Source organism: Falco punctatus (assembly GCF_963210335.1).
Source record: "Falco punctatus genome assembly, chromosome: 2".
In the NCBI taxonomy this organism is placed as follows: domain Eukaryota; kingdom Metazoa; phylum Chordata; class Aves; order Falconiformes; family Falconidae; genus Falco; species Falco punctatus.
The window spans coordinates 38262654-38283052 of record NC_137581.1 but is presented as its reverse complement, the minus strand read 5'-3'; the positions used below and the strand labels follow the sequence as shown (position 1 = coordinate 38283052).

The window sequence follows — 20399 nt, the reverse complement described above, 5'->3', positions numbered from 1 at the left end:
CACGAACAACCCAAACCGTATATATACATATACGTGTATATATATGTGTGTATATATATATGTTTGTTCGTGTTTTTTTCTCTTCGCCCCGATCTCCAGAGATCAGAGCAGCCGTGAAAAGTTTTTTTTGGGGTATTATTTTTACTGCTGCTGCCGAGGCGGGTTGTAGCAGAGGGCCGCGAAAAAGGCGAGCGGGTGGTTGAGACGGCAGGAAGGAGGGAGAACCCCGCGTGGAGGCGATGCCCGAAGTTACTTTCGGGGAGCCCGTTCCCATACGCGGCGCGCTGGGGACGCGCTTGCCGGCACGGCACCTTCCTCGGCGCAGCCTCCCCGCCGCGCCTCCGTCCAGCTCGGCTCGTCGGGCGGCAGCCGGAGCGGGACCCCCGCGGGGCGGCGTGGGGCGGCCGCGGACCCCTGGTGGCGGAGCTGGAGCCGCCGGCCCCGCGGCCGCGGGAGGCCGGGCCCCCTGGGCATGCGGGAAGGACAGGCTTCGGGACGGGGCAGGGGATGGGGGGCGCGTTCACATTGCTATTGTGGAAAGGTAAAGGGGGCGACCAAATGTTTTACGGGGGGTGCAAGGGGATGCCCCGGCTCGGGTTGTGCTTGGCGGTTCGGAGGGTGGGTGCTGCTGGTGAGGACAAGGACAGGGGTGAGCTTGAGGAGGTGGGGCAGGGAGAGAAGAGGGACGGTGGCACGTCAGGACACAAGTGCTGCTGGGGAGGGGGGGGGGCGTGCAGGGTGCCCCTGGGCCATCCTTGTATTTGCTGTGGGGAATGCAGCTGCTCTTGCCTGGAGGGTACAGATGGTGATGCTTTCAAGGTAGCTGCTGTGCTGGAGGGGGGAAGATGTGGGGAGAGGGAGGATGGCTTAAGGCTGCAGATGCTGCATGCCCTGCTCGCAGTGGCAGCGGGGGAGGAAGGGGGGGCTGCCGCCTGCCTGCCTCCTCTCATTCTCTAACACCACCTCTTCCCCACACCCCATCTGCCTGTCTCCTCAGCACTTGCTCCTCTTCCTGCTCTTCGTTGGACCTTTCAACTGCTTTGCCAGTTACAGCCGTGCCACCGAGCTCTTCTATAGCCTCAACGAGGGGCTGCCTGCTGGGGTGCTCATCGGTAGCTTAGCTCGTGACCTGAGGCTGCCGACAGCTGGTGGGCAGCACCCTGCAGCTCTCCAGCCCCCAGTGTCCTTCACCCTGGCCTCCCATGGCTTGGGAGGGCAGTATGTGCAGCTGGACAACCACTCTGGAGAGCTGCACACCTCAGCCATGGAGATTGACCGGGAAGCTCTCTGCGTGGAGAGCAGTGGGGCCACCGTCATCGGGGGAGCAGCTGCTGTCTCCTCTTCCTCATCCGAGTCATGCCTGCTGCTGCTGGATGTGCTGGTGCTGCCACAGGAGTACTTCCGCCTGGTGAAAGTAAAAATTGCTATCCGGGATGTCAACGACAATGCGCCCCGCTTCCCTGTGCCCCACATCCACCTCGCGGTGCCTGAGAATGCACCTGTGAACACCCGCCTGGCTATTGAGCACCCTGCCCTTGACCCTGATGTGGGCACCAATGGTGTCCAGACCTACCGCCTGCGAGATAATTATGGAGTCTTCACCCTGGATGTGGAGGAGAATGAGAGTGGGGAGAGGACTCCCTACCTGATTGTTATGGGGGCTCTGGACAGGGAGACACGGGAGGAGTATGTCACAGTTATCGTTGCTGAGGATGGGGGTATTCCTCCACTTGTTGGCAGTGCCACCCTCACTATTGGCATCAGTGACATCAATGACAACTGCCCCCAGTTCAGTGACTCGCAGCTCAACATCACCCTTTATGGGAATTCCAGCCTAGGGACACATGTGGCCACTGTCCACGCAGTAGACATGGACCTTGGATCCAATGCCCAGGTCACCTACTCCTACAGCCAGAAGGTCCCCCAGCCATCCAGAGACTTGTTCCGTCTGGACGAAAGCACAGGAGCCATCACGCTCTCCAGTAAAGTTGATGGGGACACTCCAAGGCTCCACAGGCTGATCGTACTGGGCAACGGTCCTGGTTGTATCCCTGCTGTGATCACAGTGCTAGTGACCATCATCAAGGTCATGATGAGGCCACCTGAAGTTGTCCCTCGTTTCATAGCTAATGAAGCAGAAGGGGTGGTGTACTTAAAGGAACTGGAACCTGTCAACACACCAATAGCTTTTTTTACCATCAAAGACCCTGATGAAAAATACAAAGTCAATTGCTCTTTGGAGGGTGACGGGCCTTTCAGACTGTCACCATACAAACCATACAACAATGAATACCTGTTAGAGACCACGAAGCCTTTGGACTATGAGGCACAGCAGCTGTATGAAATCTCTGTAGTTGCATGGAACTCAGAAGGATTTCATGTCAACAAAATAATCAAAGTACAGGTTCTGGACGACAATGACAACTCGCCAGTTTTCTCTCAACAGCTGATAGAATTATCCATTGAGGAGAACAATATTCCCAATGCTTTCTTGACCAAACTGCACGCTACAGATGCTGACAGCGGAGAAAGAGGGCAAGTGTCCTATTTCTTAGGTCCTGATGCCCCTTCCTATTTTGCTTTAGATAAAACCACAGGAGTTCTTACAGTTTCCACCCAGCTGGACAGAGAAGAAAAAGAGAAATACAGATACACTGTCAAAGCAGTAGATTCTGGGTTCCCTCCAAGAGAATCAATAGCAACTGTCACCATCACTGTATTGGATAAAAATGATAATAGTCCAAGATTTATCAATAAGGATTTCAGCTTTTTCGTGCCCGAAAACTTTCCAGGTTTTGGTGAAATTGGAGTTATAAGTGTCACAGATGCTGATGCAGGGAAGAATGGATGGGTTGCCCTTTCAGTTCTGAATGGAAGTGATATTTTTGTCATAGATACTGGAAAAGGAATTTTGAGAGCTAAAGTTTCCCTGGACAGGGAGCAGCAAAGTTCCTATGTTCTATGGATTGAAGCAGTTGACGGTGGTGATCCTGCCCTGTCATCTACAGCAAAAATAACTATCCTTCTTCTGGACATAAATGACAACCCCCCTTTGGTCTTGTTTCCTCAGTCTAATATGTCTTACTTGTTGGTCCTTCCTTCTACCCTTCCTGGCTCTCCCATCACTGAGGTCTATGCTGTCGATAAGGACACTGGCATGAATGCAGTCATAGCTTACAGCATCATAGGAAGAAGAGGCCCTCGACCAGAGTCATTTAGGATTGACCCTAAAACTGGTAATATCACCTTGGAAGAGTCACTGATGCAAAATGACTATGGCCTCTATCGACTGCTTGTAAAAGTTAGTGATCACGGCTATCCAGAACCTCTCCATTCCACCGTGATGGTGAACCTTTTCGTCAATGACACTGTTAGCAATGAGAGCTACATTGAAAGTTTGTTAAGAAAGGAGCCTGATATCAGTATAGAAGAAAAGCAGCCACAAATATCCATAGAGCCTACGCATAAAAAAATGGAATCTACATCCTGCATGCCTACCTTGGTAGCTCTGTCAATAATAAGCTTGGGTTCAATTGCTTTAGTAACAGGGATGGGCATTTACATCTGTCTAAGAAAAGGGAAAAAGCATCACAGAGCAGATGAAAACTTGGAAGTACAAATCCCATTAAATGGAAGAATTAACCTGCACATGTTGGAGAAGAAACCAATGGAGATTTCTAACATTTGATGTTTCTTTGTGGATAAATCCAACATCTGGAAAACCTTGGACAGCTCCGAAACACCTAGCCGTGGGTTGTATAGACAGAGGTTGCAATGAAGGACTGCTAATTTATAACTTGATAATATTATAATTGTAAATAGCTGTTTACAGTTTTTTAAATTCAAATCCAGTGTACAGCTTTTTTTATGAAACCTTAGTAACTAACAGCTAGCACCCTGTCTCTAAAAACATGGACATCATTTGCAGCTTTCATAAATCCGTAAGATCAGTGATGATAAAAAAGGGGAAGGTAAGAAGATTCTTTAAACTCAAGTTTCCATAGTCTTTTTAACCACAAGAGGGCATCAGATGCTCCTGAGCAGGGAACTGTTTGAGGTACTGTCCATGAGATAAACAGAGTCTATTTTAAGTATATTGGTTTTAATATAAAATACACATTGGCATACAGGCATTTAACCACAAAAAAAAAAAAAAAAAAAAAAGAGTCTGTCCTGATGTATGTATAATTAAAACAATAAAAACATCAAAATGCACTAGTAATAATAATAATAATAAAAAAAATAAAAAACAAACCTGTTTATTACCTCACAAGTAAAGCTTATATAGTAGGATAGAAAAGGCATTAACAAGAAGTGCAATTCCTGTTGAGCAAGAATGCAAGATATTGTGATGAGAATCTGAACTGTTGTGACATATCATCTTTCATTCACTCCAGATTTCACCCACGTTATCATTTGCTCCAGCAATCTGCTGGTCATTTTTATGGAAAAATTATATTTAATATTTCCTACAGTGAATGATGACAGGACCTCACACTCATCCTCGTAAACATGCCAGATGCAAGGAAGCAAGGGAATGGCTAAATCTTTAGTTGTCACAGAATTGGTGATATTTTTTGTACTTTGAGCAATCTGTCAGTAGTATTCCACAGTTCCGTTGTGTAATAGATTTTTTCATGTGATACTTCTGAATCTAATCTGCCAGATGAAACAAAAATCGCTTCATATTCTAAGGAATTATAGGAATTAGTTTATTCTGACTGTTGCTCCTTTCTGGATTGGTATTTCATGTGAAAGATCTTGTTTCTGACTTTTGGCAACCATTCCTGGCTCCTTTTCATTGGCTTTGATTTTGGATTAGATCCAAAATCTAACTTGTAAGACTGGTGGCATATTTTCTCGATAATTTATTCTTTGCTGTATCCTCTGCAACAAAGCAGCGGGTTTATCAGTGATGTATCACTTTCACTTTAAGAGCTGAGAACTATCTTTTGTATGATGATTACATCAAATTTCTCCGTGTGAACAAGATAAATTAGTGTTATGCTTAAAACTGATTATTTTGATTTCTGGCATCATATGTCTGTAATGTACCAAAAGTGTTTCTATGTCTGCAAATTAAAGCTATATATTTTCATAATAAGTTATTCTTTGTCTCTTTCCTAGAATTTTAATTATAAAGCTAAATATTATTTTAGTTACAAGAAATGCTTGGGTGCTGGCTATCTTGTCTGACATAATACTTCCCCAAATTAGTACACTTCAAAATCATTAATGGGCATTTATCCTGTACTTCTTGAAAGTAGTGGTAAAGACAATTGTACATCAGCTGATACAAGTGGAGTGGCAGCTGATACCTGTTTTAAAAGTAGGTAATGCAATTTGAGGCAGGTTTTTATATTTTTTTCTCTGTAACTGGCACATTACTTCACCTTGAGCCTATTGAAATGTTGGAGTTTCTTATAGATACTGGTTCTGCTTAGCCTAAGTAAGAGCATTAACATAATGCCCAGATTTTACCCTTCTACCTGTAAGAGATAGCTAATTTTTCAGGTTAGAATATTTTCTGTTTATGCATGGTTTGATAACTGTGTTTCATGAAAAATTAATTCAGCCTGTCAGAGGCTTTTTGTGAATCAACTTTTTTTCATTTATTTTCTTACTATAAAATACGAAAATGGTATGTATGCCTGAAATGCATTTGTCACAAAGAGACATTGTTTATTATTGCTGAAGAAAAATTACATTAATTATTTGGAAATGGCTTCAGTATTACAGATGCTCTGTACTGCTGTGGTGGGGAAGCCAGATCCTCTGCATTTTTTTCTTCAGTGAGGAGGCAAGGTAACTGAAAGAAAGACAGTGTTCTTTTTGTTGCTTTTCTCTCATTTGAATTAACAATCCAATATCTTTTCAAGACAATTTAAACAGGAGTAAACCCAAGACTTAAGAAATGCAATAAAACCATAAACCTGATCCTTCAGTGTGTGTTCATGTGACACTGGGCAGGTACTTTTACTCAGGTTTGACAAATGCATAGTCTTGAACCTGTTTGCTTAAGGTTGCAGAGTTAAAATTTTCTGTTCTTGTGGCTTTTTTTTTGTTTGCTTGTCTGTTTTGTTTAGTTCAAGCACATTCCTAGTGCATAATAAAATGTAATGGTATGAGACTGTTAAAACCAAAGTACTGCTCATGAAGCATTTCACTCACACAATTTTCTAAGCATTTAAGGAAAATTAGTTTGAAAGCACACCTTTAGCCATACCAGCATCAGTAATTGTGAAAAAGACTTTACCCTGAATAATCCTGCATGGAATAAGAGCACATTTTTCCTTTCCTGTGAGTATTTCATAGGTAATGTCACTGAAGATAGCAAAATATGCAGTGAGCTGTTAATTTTTTTAGTTCCATATTTTTGTGTGAATTCAAACACATACAGCTGGTAGCAGCAAGTAATAAGCATGATATTTAAGCCTGCAATGTTAAGCCTAACAGTGATTAAATAAAAAAACCAAAATAGGAATCATGAGTTCGTAGAATATTTTCTCAAAAAAATGTTCCTTCTCAGTGGAAAAATGCTTGTTACTGGCTATATAGCAAACATTCTGTGACATTGCTGCTTCCAAAGTATCCCTTACTGAAATCCTTTTCATGTGAAAACAAATTTTTAATGCATATAACTAAAGTAAATTAGACTCAGTTATAAAAGGCCTATTTTATTACCACCTTGTGCACTGCACTTGCCAAAATACATGCAAATCTTGTTGACACTGGTAGTTGAGCTGGCACAAAAATAAATGTCTCATTCATTTACAGTATCCATTGAACAATCTTAGAGTGAGTGGGTGTTCTTTGTTCATTTTTATAAAAAATGAGATTGTCCTAAGCTTTGTATTGCCAAAGCCTCCTAAACTTGCCATGCAAACACTTCTTCATTCGAATTAACAAATTAAAAAATAAAAGACAGAAATGGGCAGCAAGCCCAGTGGCAGTGGACAGAGAAAATCAGCTCAGTCTTCTCTTTCTGTTTCATTTTAGTCTTTTAAAAAGAACTCTTTGAAGTAACTGTTTTGATGCAAATTAATCTAACACCTGGCTGAAAATAAAGGATGAGATCGGAAAGTGTGGAAAGGGAGTTAGAGCACATTGCTTTTTCTTTTGTTAAAACTCAGAAAACAGTCTTGTGGGCTTTTAAGTCCATTTTTCAGTACCAAGGTTCAAACCTGCAGCTGTGCCAGAGTCTACTGAGGACAATGTAAAAAGCTCCCACTATCTTCATTTGATGTCCAATGAGAGGTACAGTGTTAAAGCGAAGGTTGACCTCCCTTGAAAGCAATGACAAACCCCTCATTTCTGACTGGGGTTTCCTTGTAAGTTTTCTGACCCCAGCTGCCATTTTGGGAAGGTTTCCTTAAAATCATCAACCATATGAAGAGGATGGGTAACCCATGACTAGCATTTCACCACCTGGTTCAAAGCAATGAACTCTCAGGCAGCAGGGGTCTGCATCACAGAAGTATCTTACAGTTCTGCATAAGCGGAGATACACAGCAACTCTGCCACAAAGAAACCATCAGCTGAATATATGGAATGTTTCTTTTGATGATCCAGGTGTACTATCAGAGCCATGCAGGAAGCTGACTGCCACCTTCCCTGTACCATGCTTGTCGCCATCTTCTCGCAGCCACTAGTTTCTATGTACATTTCTTCACACTCACGTAACTTACAGGGAAAAACAAAGCAAACCAATGAATTAGGAAATGTTAGCCAGCTGAAATGCAAGACTTTGATTTAGACCACTTTCCTTCAGGGCTGGGGGTTGAGGAGCTAAGCACATTCATCATCCTTATGAAAATAATTTGATTTTAAAGGAAATGTCTAAATTCTAATGGAAATAAAGATATTCAGCACCCTCACTTCCTGTAGAGTAGGGTCCCATACTTTCAATATGTGTAGTAGTTGCTCAGACAGATAAAAGTTACAGGAAATAGTTTTATGTTTTATTTTAATAGTGTGGGAAATGTTTTGAGGAAACTATGTAAAAGCTTCTAACTTAAAAGTTCCTAACACTGATCAGAGTTATTAAATTTCAAATAAATGGCAACATGCCATAATTTACAGGTTTTTGAGTTAAAGCATGTGTAAAAATACCTGTGCAGGCAGTGTTGCTTTTTCATTTTCAGTCGCTGTACCAGGCCGAACCAGCAAGTAAGATAAAACTGTGATCTGCATTCTGGGATGGAGGAATTCAAAGATTTTGGCACACAAATGTAAAGTTAAACAACTGTGTTTTTCACGTTATGGATGAGAAATACTTTCATTCTTATCATCACAGATTGATAGGCTGCATACTCTTTCTAACATGCTATATGCAAATGTTTCAGTGATTTCTGCTATATTTTCATTCCAGTTTCATCAAAGAATGAGTTTTAAAGGCCAAATTTCAACTCCTAAATATTTCTGATGACAGAGTACTTTGAACAGATGCTAAGAAAACATTCTGAATGAAGAAATATTGAATCATTTATGATGCATTCAGTCATTCATTCCACTGCTTGTGAAAACAAATGTTTGCTTAAGTGTTCAATCTGCAGATTTTCATGTTGCTGGCTAATGCTGCTGGTAAGTAGTAGGCATTTAAATGAAACACATTATAAGAAATCATTTAAACCATGTTCAGATTTGAGAGAACTTGCATTTTAAGCATCATATTGCATGTTGCTCTACTCCCAGAAGCCCTAGCAACATCAATTCATTCTGTCCTGACTATTTTGTCTTATTTTCCATCTTCAAAGTTTTGGTTAGATATTAATCTTCAGAGCAAGTCAATGAGGTGAGAATTCTTTTACCTCCTTATGCAGAACAGGAGTGACAGCCTGATTCTTTTGCTTATGTGTCAGCATCTAGTGCTACTTGAGATGCCTTAAGGTATCCCACCTGGCTTCCAGCTGTGAGTTTGGGAGAGTGCAGGCTTTCCATCAATGAGCTATGGTATCTGCCAGCCCAGTGTGGATGCTTTGAATATTGTAGGAGGGGTTCACTAAACACTTTTGTGTGTTGAAGTGAATCTTTGATGTGATTCATGTCCATATTTACACATTTATGTTGAAATGTCTATAGACAGGTATCAACCAGTGAGCTAGGGCTCTAAGCCTCCACTATAGTCTGTAAGTCTCATCAACAGTCAATAGAAATAGAGAGTGCTTCAGCTTGCTCTAAAGTAGGCATTTAGGGCAAGGTTTAGCTGCTCTGAAAGTTAACATCAAGGGCTATCTAGAATGGCCTTGAGCATCTCAAACTTCTGTACAGGGCTGTCAGGAAGACTTGTGCCTTTCTGGAGTAGTAGCTAGGTGGCAAGATTGCAAAGCAGCACCTAAAATGGCATGAGAAAGAGCTATCAACAGGCGGCATGCATACCCCACTGGTGATGACACAGCAAGGGTAGCAACCTCACAGCTCCACTGAGTACAGCTTGACAGACTACAATGGGAACATAAAACATAGATTATACAGAGACATCTGATCCTTGACATCAAAGCCAAAAAAAAAAGACCTAGAAGTCTAAAATGTAACAACCATCACACCTAACTGATAAGCTCTGAAGCCTAAATTCATCCCATCTTACTTTAGCGATTTAGTGGAGCCATCTGTGCCCTCTGCTGTGAGCAAAGAGATAAGCTCTTTTTGCAGGCAGTTCAGGTCTTTGGTAAGCTCTGGAGTTGTTTGCTTCTCTCCACTAAGTTTGCAGATAACTCAGGGTAACTAAGCTTTACGTTGTGTTTCAGTCAAAGAAGAGAAATTTAAGCCCTGAAGCAAATTGCAGATCCTAGTGCTAGGCACTCCCACCAGTGTTGTAATGCTTGGAGTAAAACTGGTGTGTCAGAAGGCACCAGAAGAACCAGCGTGCTGGGGAGGAAGCCACTTGAAGTCTGTGTAGGTGCCTGGAGTTCACATGACTTTAAACCTGTTTTTCAAACACTTTGCTATAGGCCACAAAGCTCCATCCATTTAAGTTTCACTGTCCAAAGGTTCCATGGCTTTATCCCATTTTTTTTTCCCTTGTTATTCTTTTTTTTTTTTTTTTTTCTTCTTGTTATTTTTTTTTAACTCAAGTATTGCATGCAATTCACTTTTGCAGGACACAACAAAAGATGTATTTTTTATTTACATGATGGCAGAGCCCACTTATTGAGGAGGTGAGATTTATTTTTTTTTTAAGAGTGTTCTCAATGAAGTATTTGGAGGGGAGGCTAAAGGCATGTCTTGGTAAGGACACTCCTCAGCCTTCTTTTTGAAGCAGCTATTGTGTTTAATACAAAGACTCAAATGTCAGCATCTTCTGAGGTTGAGGAGACACAATCGTGCATGCCTGCTAGAGGAGCATTTCAAGGAGCAGGAGATACTTGGCCTTGAAATGGTGCTCCAAGCACTTTCAAAACTTTTCTGTAAATAGTCAGTGGGGGTTGACGGGGGAGAAAACCAGGGAAGACACAGTGCTATGCTCTTCCCTTCATGATAAGCAGCTTCTGTTACTTAAAAAGTAAATAAGTAAAATAAAGGAATTCAAAACTTTAAAACAGTTACCTTGTAGATCTTTCCAGAGGTATTATTCTCCTCATAGTTCAGAATAATTTCAGTCCTGTTCTCTATATTCATGCTGTAATCCCATTAAAACTGCATTCTCAAGGCAGTTATGCTGTAGAAGTTGGTCTTCCTCTGCATAAGGTTCTGTTTTCTGAGGAATGTGTATATAAAGGGTCTGGCTGACAATCAGAGTACAAAGCAGACTTCTCAGGATGTGTGTTACTTCAGGACAGATGAAGTAGAAAAGAGCAGAAGACAGCAAGAATAAATAAATGCAGTCAAAATGAAAGTGCCCTTTACAAAGATTGCATGTGGGAAACAAAAAGAGGTGGTTAGAAACAATATCGAGAGTTGTTCTGGATCTACTGGATTTACTGTGTATTAACAGCAGTGTTAATAGTCCTCTTTCAGCAGTATCTCATCCCTTTTCTTAACCTTGAAGTATGAGAGTTTGTTGCAGAACACTGGTATTTCCTGACACAAAGTACTAACACAATATACATTAAAAACTGATTTGCATTGTCAGCAGGTCACAGCTGTATGGAGAAATAAGGGCTTTGAGTAGACTGTCTTTAAAGTGTCTGTTTCATTATGATAACAGCATTCTCTTTTCATGGTGATTTTCTGTAGAATTATTATTTTGTTGGGTGCATTCACTTTTGCTAACTCAGGACAAAAAGATCTTATTAGAAACATTTGCATCTTCTCAGCCAAAATAAAAGCTGATACTGTAACAAAATGTTTCCAGTGAATGCTGTTAATGAAACAAGATCTTTTTTGCGACAATACACAAATAGCAGACATGCTTCTGTGCTCACTTTCCTAAAATGCATAATGATAATATAACCTTCATCTTTAGAAACAGAATAAACATTTCATCACAGTACGAAGAAGAGGATTCCAATATACCCCTGTGTTAACACAGTATAGACCCTGTAGATGTTTTCTATTGAAATATATCCAAATGGATGCTTTGCATATCTATTTAGAAGAAAAGCAAAGGCCACAGTTTTATTGGTGTTCTCTACCAAGATAAGTTTAGCTGAACTGAAAACACAAGAATTTTCATCTTTAACTGGCTTTTCTTTGAATGTGAATTTTATTTTCAGAAACCTTATATATAAGGTTATGCACCTAAATGGTACATACGTGAATGTCTGAAAAATAAATAAAGGAAGCAAGCAAGCAGGAAAAAGAAATATTTAAATGTTTTGGAGTATAATTCAATCTTGAAAGTTCAACGTAACGTAACTAATGTGTTAAGCTCCTCAGGGATGTTTTTTAGTATGCGCAGACACAACGAAAAGAGGTCAGTACCTTCAGCTATATGTACATAGGATTCATCCTCAGAGTCTTTGCTGCAGTCCTTTCAGGAGGAGAGTAGCCTCATCTCTCACTAATGTAAATCCAGTTTAAAAGTGTTCATATTAAACCATATTTTAATATACAAAAATCAAAGTAGTGAACATTGTCCATCCCCATTATAGCTGCTCTGAAGACATAAAAAAATAAATGTTAAAAGGTCAAAATATTTTTATTGATTTAAATAATATTTTCTATTACCTTTGATTTTGAAAGTGAATCTTTCAGCATCTATCCAACAGTAATTTTATTTGACAGAATGCATTGGACAAATTGCTTGATCAACATTTTAATAACTTACAAAATGTTGGAACAAAATTCCCAGGATGTTTTTTTGCACAATTTTAGTTTTTGAAATACAAATGGTACCTTATTAAAAAGCAATACTTTTGCCTGCTATTATCAGCTATGATACAGTGTCATAAGGCCATTAGAGGGCATTCAAAAAGTTTTCTCTTAGTATGTTTTTCATAACCTTTGCTAGTATATAGTATTTTTCCAAATACACTTCTAAATTTTGGCTTGAAATTTAATGAAATTAGAAACTGCTGAAGGTAGAGATTTAAGTTTTAGCACCGTCCAGAAATGCCAAGTCATGACTGATTCCCAGCTCAGATTCATGCAATCTAAATGTCAGGCATCTGTATAAACAAGTTATGAGTACACAAACCCAAGATTGCTTCTCTAGTCAAGGCAATTCTAGAAGGCAACTGTAGAAGCCACTTACTGGGAATGTAGATGGCTTATGACAGTGCCTGCATTGCTCCCAATTCACTCTAGAAAGACATTACAGCACAGCCTTTGCAAAGGTAGCTCAGTTAAGTATCTCAGATTAAACAGTGAATCTGGGCTATGTACCACAACAGGAGACAGTCAAGAGTCTTATTTACCTTTCCCGGCTACAGTGGATGGGAAGCATTCCTAAAGTGTTGTGGGATAAAAAACCTCTGTCCACATTGAAACAACTTCCTTTCCTTTTTTGAGTATGGAAGTTTGTGTGTGTGTGTGGGGGTGTTGGTTTTTACTTTAATTTTTTTTAATTAAGAGTGGAAGCAAATTTCTTTGAAGTGATGGGTACAGCTGCATTTGACAGAATCAACACATTTTTTGCCATGTCACTTGCTGTTCATAAAAATGAAAACCCACCGATCTTAAAAAGAATGAAATATAGCAGACATAGATGCAACGAAAGGAGTCTCTTTTCTACTCTGTCTCCCTGAGTCTGCAGGTGACAGATTGCGGTGTGCTGAGTATGCAGTTCTTCAATGGAAGTTGTACGTATGATAAGAAATGCTGTGTGGGAATGACAAAACCAGTATGTGAAAATACGCAGAAGGGGAATGAAAAAATTAAAAATCCTTCCAGCCTAATAAAAATGCACAAATCCCCAGTAAGATGATGAATTGTTGCACAGGTCAAATAGAGCACAGCAGCTTATAGAACCATTTCTTCAACAAATATCAGAAAGTCATAGGCAAAATTAGGTAAGCCCTTCAACTTGGAAGTTAAAGACTATTTAGAAATAATTTACTTGAATTCAGAGTACTTTTGAATTGAGTGTTCTTCAAGATGACCTGGGTGAAAAAAAACAATTTGATATGTGAAATCTATCTTTACAAGACATGCAATTTTTACAAACTGTTTTCAGACAATGATTGACAATAAGCTACTCTAAAATTGAAAACTTTTACACAGTGTTATGGGGTTTTTGTCACTTTCCATCAACTTTAGGGAACTGAAAAATAAAAAGACTGGCATAGTAAACAATTTGAACTACTTGAAATGTATTAAAGACAGTAAAAGGAAGTGTAAGACCCCTTTGAACACATCCTCTAAGGGTCATACTCAAATGGCCTATTAGAAATACTAATATGCATTTGGCTATATTTCATTGAAATTTGGACACATGTTATGTTTTTAAGAAGCCATTAATAATTCTTATTGAACCAGATACACACACACACACACACACAAAAAAGTAAATATGTGAAACAATGCCAAGAAATCAGATGTAGCTAGGAGCAATGGAACAGCTTTCTGTACTAGTCAAAAGTAAACAACAAAAGGAGTAAAGCAGCAGAAATTAAAATAGAGATGGTAGCAAAACCTATCAGGTGAACAAGTGTTGTTAAGATGAGGCAGGAAAAGAAAATAAGGTTTTTAAAAATTCATGAGTAAGTAAAAAAAAAGTAAAAATAATTATACACCAAAATGTATGTGGATTTATTTTTTTCCTCTAGCTTAGAGGACTGCCACATATGACCCTGAGTGAATATCACCTTAATTCCAGGTGTTCTATATATCAGATCATTGATATGTTCACCCTTCTTTGACTTCTTCTCAGAAAGTTTTGGGTTTTTTTTTTAATATACAGTAATGTGGTTTCTCATCATTTGTTAATCAGATGTTTGTGACCTCTTCCAGGTAATAAATATAGCTGGATATCAAAAGATAAATATGTACTGTAGTGAAACGTTTGACATGTTTCAAAAATGAAACTCCTGGGAGAAAAAAAATCAACAGATGGAATAGTTAACACAGGCAGAGGTGAGGCATGCAACCAGTATAAAATAAAGAAGCTGGTGCAAGAATTAAATCCATTATTATTATTATTAATGATGGACAAAAAATAAAACTGTAGTAGGCCATGAAATAAAAACAGACCAACAAATTATTGTAGATATTTCCTAGGTTCAGGGAGATGCGTTTTCCTTTGAGAATCTAGCTGCTAAAAAAGCAAGTTTGGACACCCAAAGATTAGCTCAAACTTGGTAACTTGACCTTAGCTCAAATTTGTTAAAGACATCACTCTGAAAAATACTTTTAAAGGTACAGATACTTAAAATTTATAGAGGAGAAGCTGGTTCCTCTTTCCACCTTAGAACACAGAAATACTCCAGAGTACTCTTGCAGCTTTTTAATAATGTGTATCCACTTAATCTGCAGCCATAGAACATAGTCTCTATATCTGGGGGTTTGAACCACTGCTGCTCCCAAAAAGCATGTTGCATCTATTGAACTGCAGTAGAGAGAGGAACTCTCATTCATCTGGTAATGAGTGAGTGTGAAAGAAAAAAGTATTATTTATTTCATGAAGATTAAAATGTATTTCCCATACTAGACAGAATCCTGAAAAACAGATACCAGAAATTAACATTTTTTTCTAGGTTTGCTGCTGGTTCATTTGTTTAAATCACAGAATAACTAGAAGAGTACAGATGTTATACCAGTATTTAGTAAGGCTAGATGGGGTGACCCAAATATCTACAAGTCTAATACTTCATAAAACCTAAGCAAAATAAGGGAAAAGCTGGTTGGATCTAAAATGGTAGTGAATTCGGGCCCCCAGCATAAGAAGGACATGGACCTGTTGGAGCGAGACCAGAGGAGGGCCACAGAGATGATCAGAGGGCTGGAGCACCTCTCCTGTGAAGACAGGCTGAGAAAGTTGGGGCTGGTCAGCCTGGGGAAGAGAAGGCTCTGGGCAGACATTACAGCAGCCTTCCAGTACCTCAGAGGGACCTACAAGAAAGCTGGAGAGGGACTTTTTAGTCATAGGACAAGGGATAATGGGTTTAAACTGAAAGAGGGAAGATTTAGGTGAGCTATAAGGAAAAAATTATTCACCATGAGGCTGTTGAAATGCTGGACAATGTTGCCCAGAGAAGCTGTGGATGTCCTGTCCCTGGTAGTGTTCAAGGCCGGGTTGGATGGGGCTTTGAGCGGCCTGAACTAGTGGAAGGTGTCCCTGCCCATAGCAGGGGGCGTTGATATAGATGATCTTCAAGGTCCTTTCCAACCCAAACCATTCCATGATTCTATTTTTCTATGAATTAAGGGACAAGAATATATAGCAATTAATGAAAGTAGAAATTACCTTGTGCAAAATTCATCTTGTACAGCAAACCTGAATTTACTTCTTGATTATATTACAAATTTTGTGAAGTCCAGATGTAACAGTCAAACTGATGTAAGGTATTTGACTCTGAAACAGATTATATACTTCAAAAGTTATTATTATGTGATTTTAATAATGAAATTTTAGTAATTTCTCAAGTTAATGAAGTTAGCACCCCTTAATGACATGTCAGACAAAGTTTTTGGTGGGAAAACATCACCTAATGCAGGTTTTTATGGAAAGGTCCTGTGGATATAAGTTTTAATTTTGTTGTTTTTTAAGAACACCCAAATGAATAAGCAATTCAACTTAAACTCCAATGTAATGTCAAAAAGAAAAAAACAATAATAATAATTAAAAAAAAAAAAACCAAGAAAAAATAGCTTAGGTTTGTTGCTTTTGTTGTGTAAAAAGAAAAGCATAACAAATAGAGAAGTAATATACTGTACAAAGCATTAGTCAGAACAGTGCTGGGACATTGTGTCCCATTTTGGTGTCATAATTGAAAAGGTCATTTGTAGAGGAACTATAGAGGAGCAAAGGCAGGTTAATTAACATTGATAATATACCGCTGTGGGCTGGCTTCAGGTGTGGTGGGTTGGCTGACGTGGATAATGTGCAGCTGTGGCTGGTTCCTGCTAAGTAGTTAAATAGCTGTAAGGGGTATGGAAGAGGAGTATCTGATGAAGAGAGACTTGGAAGGAGCAGAGAGAAGAAGGGGGCTTGTATGAAGAGGGGCTGGCTGGAAGAGGAGCCTAGAGAAAGAAAAATCCAGATGGAGCAGAGGCAAGAAGCAGGGTGGATGGGCCTGAAGAGGATGAAGAAACAGCACAGTCAGTAGATGAATTTTTGAAATGTTGTGGGGGATTGGTGGCTGTGCTGGGGCAAGGTGTGGGAACTACTTATTGAAGTTAACCTGGTATGCGATGGTAAAAATCTTGTTGCAGTTGGCTAGTTTTGATAGTGCTGTGACAGCCATAGAAAAATGGGAGATATGCAGAAAAGAGTCACAGATCTATTTTGAATGTCACAAAAGATTATTTAAAACTAAAGTTAGTCCTTTTAATTTTTGTTAAAGAAAAATATGATCTGATTGCATTGCAAATAAGTTCTAAGCACAACAGTTTTTTTTATCAAAAATAAAGGAGCAAAAGATCCAATGGAGTAGGCCTTTGGTGTCTCCAGATAAAAACTGAATGGTATTCTGATCAGCAGCCTGAAGCAAAGTCAGACACAATTAATTGAGATCAACAAAAGACCTACTAGATTAAAAATAGTGGGTTTGTAATGTGACAAACAGAAGATAGACCAGATGTAATGATCTGGTACTAAACATTTTGGAAGTAAGATTTAGATTTATTTGCACTGTATTTACCTCTTCTCCTCACTTCCCTGCCATATGTAACTGGAGTGTTTAGATGTTCAAACTAAAAGTATCTGAAATCAAATACAAGTGATATTTATAAAGAATTACAAAGGAAGACCACTTTTAATAAAGTGTCTGGTATGAACTTTAAACTATTGCAATCTCAGTAAAACCTATGATTGTCTCGGCTACAGAGGCAGATTTAAAAAAAAAAAAAAAACCCAAACAAAAAACAAAACCACACCAAACTAACTCCCTTTTTCATGTATCACTCATTAATATGTTTGCTAGCTGAACATTTCTTTATCACTATAATCACTGAATACTTTGATTAAAAAAAAAAAAAAAAAAAAAACAAACAAACCAAAAAAACCCCAAAAACTAAGTGTGGTGGGTTGGCCCTTACTGGGCACCTGGTGACCAATGAAGGTCAAACTCATCACAGAAGTCCTCAAACAATTGAAAATAAACTGTTCTCCACCAGCATATTTGTACACTTGTTGAGAAACAGATTAATATAACCAGATTCCTCCAAGCAAAAAAAGACATCTGTTAGAGAGCAGAGGCATCTTCACCGAGAGTAGTCCTTAGGGCGAGAGAAAAAAGAATGAAGGACATGGTTTATTCCAAACATATAAAATAACCTTTGACCAGAATCAGTCTCCATATGTTGAACTACTTCTAGAGAAGTAAACTGAATACTAATGCATCAATATAATTTTGCATGTTACTGAAGGTCTCAATTTATTCATTTTTCCAAGCAAAATCTCCTTCTGTCTCTTCTCATCCTGCAGCAATTAGCTGATGGAAAGTACAAGCATAGGGGTGTAGTGAGCATTAACATTTATGCATTTTTAGGTGTGAATACATATGTATATGTGTGACGTGAAAACTATATGGCATGAAACCTATATTGGAGACATGCATTTCAACTGTGCATTTAAATATTAGGTTGTACAACCTTACTCTGGTGTCTGTAAAAGCCTTGACTATTGTACTACAAAGCCTACTACTACTGTCTAGTAGTTTCATTACTTTTCATGAATATCCTGTCCATGTAGTCTCATCTGTTGGTCAAGCTGAGGGAAAACATTCTTTGATATTCAAAACAGAGGCCATCGATGACCCCATAGAGACAAGGGGGGATCAGAGCAAGGATTCTTGCCCATCAGTCAGGTGGAAGCACCCCATACAGGGGTCCCCTTTCTCAGCTCTGTAGGTGAGGTAAACTGGTAAATTACATGGGCAACTAAGGCAGGATAGTTTGGGAAAGAAATTCTACTCAGCTGCATCTAACTGGACATTTGATAGTACTGAAAAGTCTGGTGGGATCTTAATACTCCATAATTAGTGGCCAGTTAGTGCAATAAATGGAGACATTAAACAAAGGAACTTAAGCACTACTGTGACCTGGTCTAGTCTGAAGTAACTTGGAAGTGATAGATCCAATATTCAGCTATTGCTCTTGTGAGACTGCCATTCCTCTCACAAACAGTAATGTCAGCAGTTATATACTAGCCTTATCATTGGCCCTTTAGATGCTCTGAAATATTTTAATAATTTTCAAGAATTTCAAATTAAATTAATGACTGCAGTTACACAATAAAATCTTGCTCCTGTTCACCTCATATTATCCATCACAGATAAATCATTGTTTTAAATTGACATTAAACTTAACCAAGTCTGGATTTTATTGAGCTATTATAACAATGACTTTTAAAATTTAATAAGCTCATTGTGAAGGCCAGCTTTTAATTATTTTCATTTCAGTTAGTGCCACCCTCTTGGCTGATCTCTATAAGAGACAATTTGCTTCACTTTGTGTTGTAGGTCACCAGTGGGACTTTAATTTTCCTAGCAGATGTGCTGAGAACCCAAGGAAGTAAGAGGATAAGCACTTTTGAATGGAAGTGTGTGTCTTGGTTTATCTTGGGTCTGTGAAGGACATGAGGCTGCTCTGTGATACACAAGAATCGCTATGCATTCTAGAAATTGGTCTGATTATGGCAGGCTTTTCTCATTGTATAATTACTTTGGCTTAACTGAAAATGGGCTTTTGCAAAAAAAACCCACAACACCCAACCAAAACCAAAGCTAATCTAAACCAACCAACCAGCCAGACCCAACCCTCCTAGCCCCGCCCCACACATGGATTAGCTGTGTATATCCATTAAATATGCTTAAATTTTTATAGGTACTTTATTATTTGGAAAGATGGGAGTTTTCAAAGATGTGTTAGAAGGAGGGGTGGTACTGGATGGGTACATCCCCATGTAAAACCCAAGAATTTCCCAGATCCTGTTGCAATAAGAATGCCTTTAAATATAGAGTTTTGATAGTTTTAATTGACTTTTTTCTATTAATTTCTCTCTGAAATTGAAACAATAAATTGGCTTGAGGATATCTCATTTCTCTATCAGTAGTCACATGCTCGCTAAGACAAGATTTAAGAGCTGCTGTGGAAAGCAGTCATACTGTTAAAGTAAATGTACTTAATCCACAATATATTGTAGACAAAGACTTGGTCTTCCAGAGGGAAAAATCACATGCTCAAAGACTGTGTCAGCTGGGGGCACAGTGCTAGAAATCAGAAAGGATACATTTAATGAAAGGACCCAAAGCGCAGTCAGTCCCATTTCTGTGGTGATAACAGCTATGCATCTGCCTGACTTGAAGTCTTAAAAGATAAGCTAAGAAAAATACATTATAAAAAAACAAAAAAAGGCTTGGATTGACCTATAATTAAAAGGAAACTTTCCACACACACATATCCCAACACAATAAGAGTTATTTTAGAGCACATGAAAGATTAAGTTTTGGGTTCTTCTGAAAAAATTGAAGCAGCAAGGGGAGTACTGACGGAAGTGAAGATGTTACCACTTTCTTCTTTATTATTTATCCTATTTATTTATTTTTCTCCCTCTCTGTGGAAGACCTGTATTCAGATTCCTTCCTTGCATGAAGATGTTTAAACCCATATTTAAAGAAAATACCCTAATACTATTACTGTTTTTTAGTGTAGCTGGATGTTCTTAATCTCTTGTATTGCTGTTGTACTTCAAATAAACTATTAAATATTAAATAGAGTTCAGATGTCTTATCTGTCAGGAAAGAATAGTAACCATGAGGCTCGCTCTTTGCTTGCCTGTCTCCATTCCTTTATTTGATGACAGTGAAAGTTCCTAATTTGGTACTGATTTTTGTATCAGATTAGTTTCTTCCTTTGCG

At 39.1% G+C, this 20399-nt stretch overlaps 1 protein-coding gene across 1 annotated transcript in view; it reads left to right on the top strand.

The window, feature by feature from the left end:
• Positions 1-20239, top strand: part of PCDH20 (protocadherin 20) — a 29246-nt gene extending 9007 nt beyond the window's left edge. Inside the window, exon 2 of the mRNA XM_080376158.1 lies at positions 998-20239. Within this exon, the coding sequence (XP_080232284.1) occupies positions 998-3688 (2691 nt within the window). The 3' untranslated portion in view covers positions 3689-20239. The remainder of the gene's footprint in view (positions 1-997) is intronic.
• Positions 20240-20399: the final 160 nt, after the last annotated feature.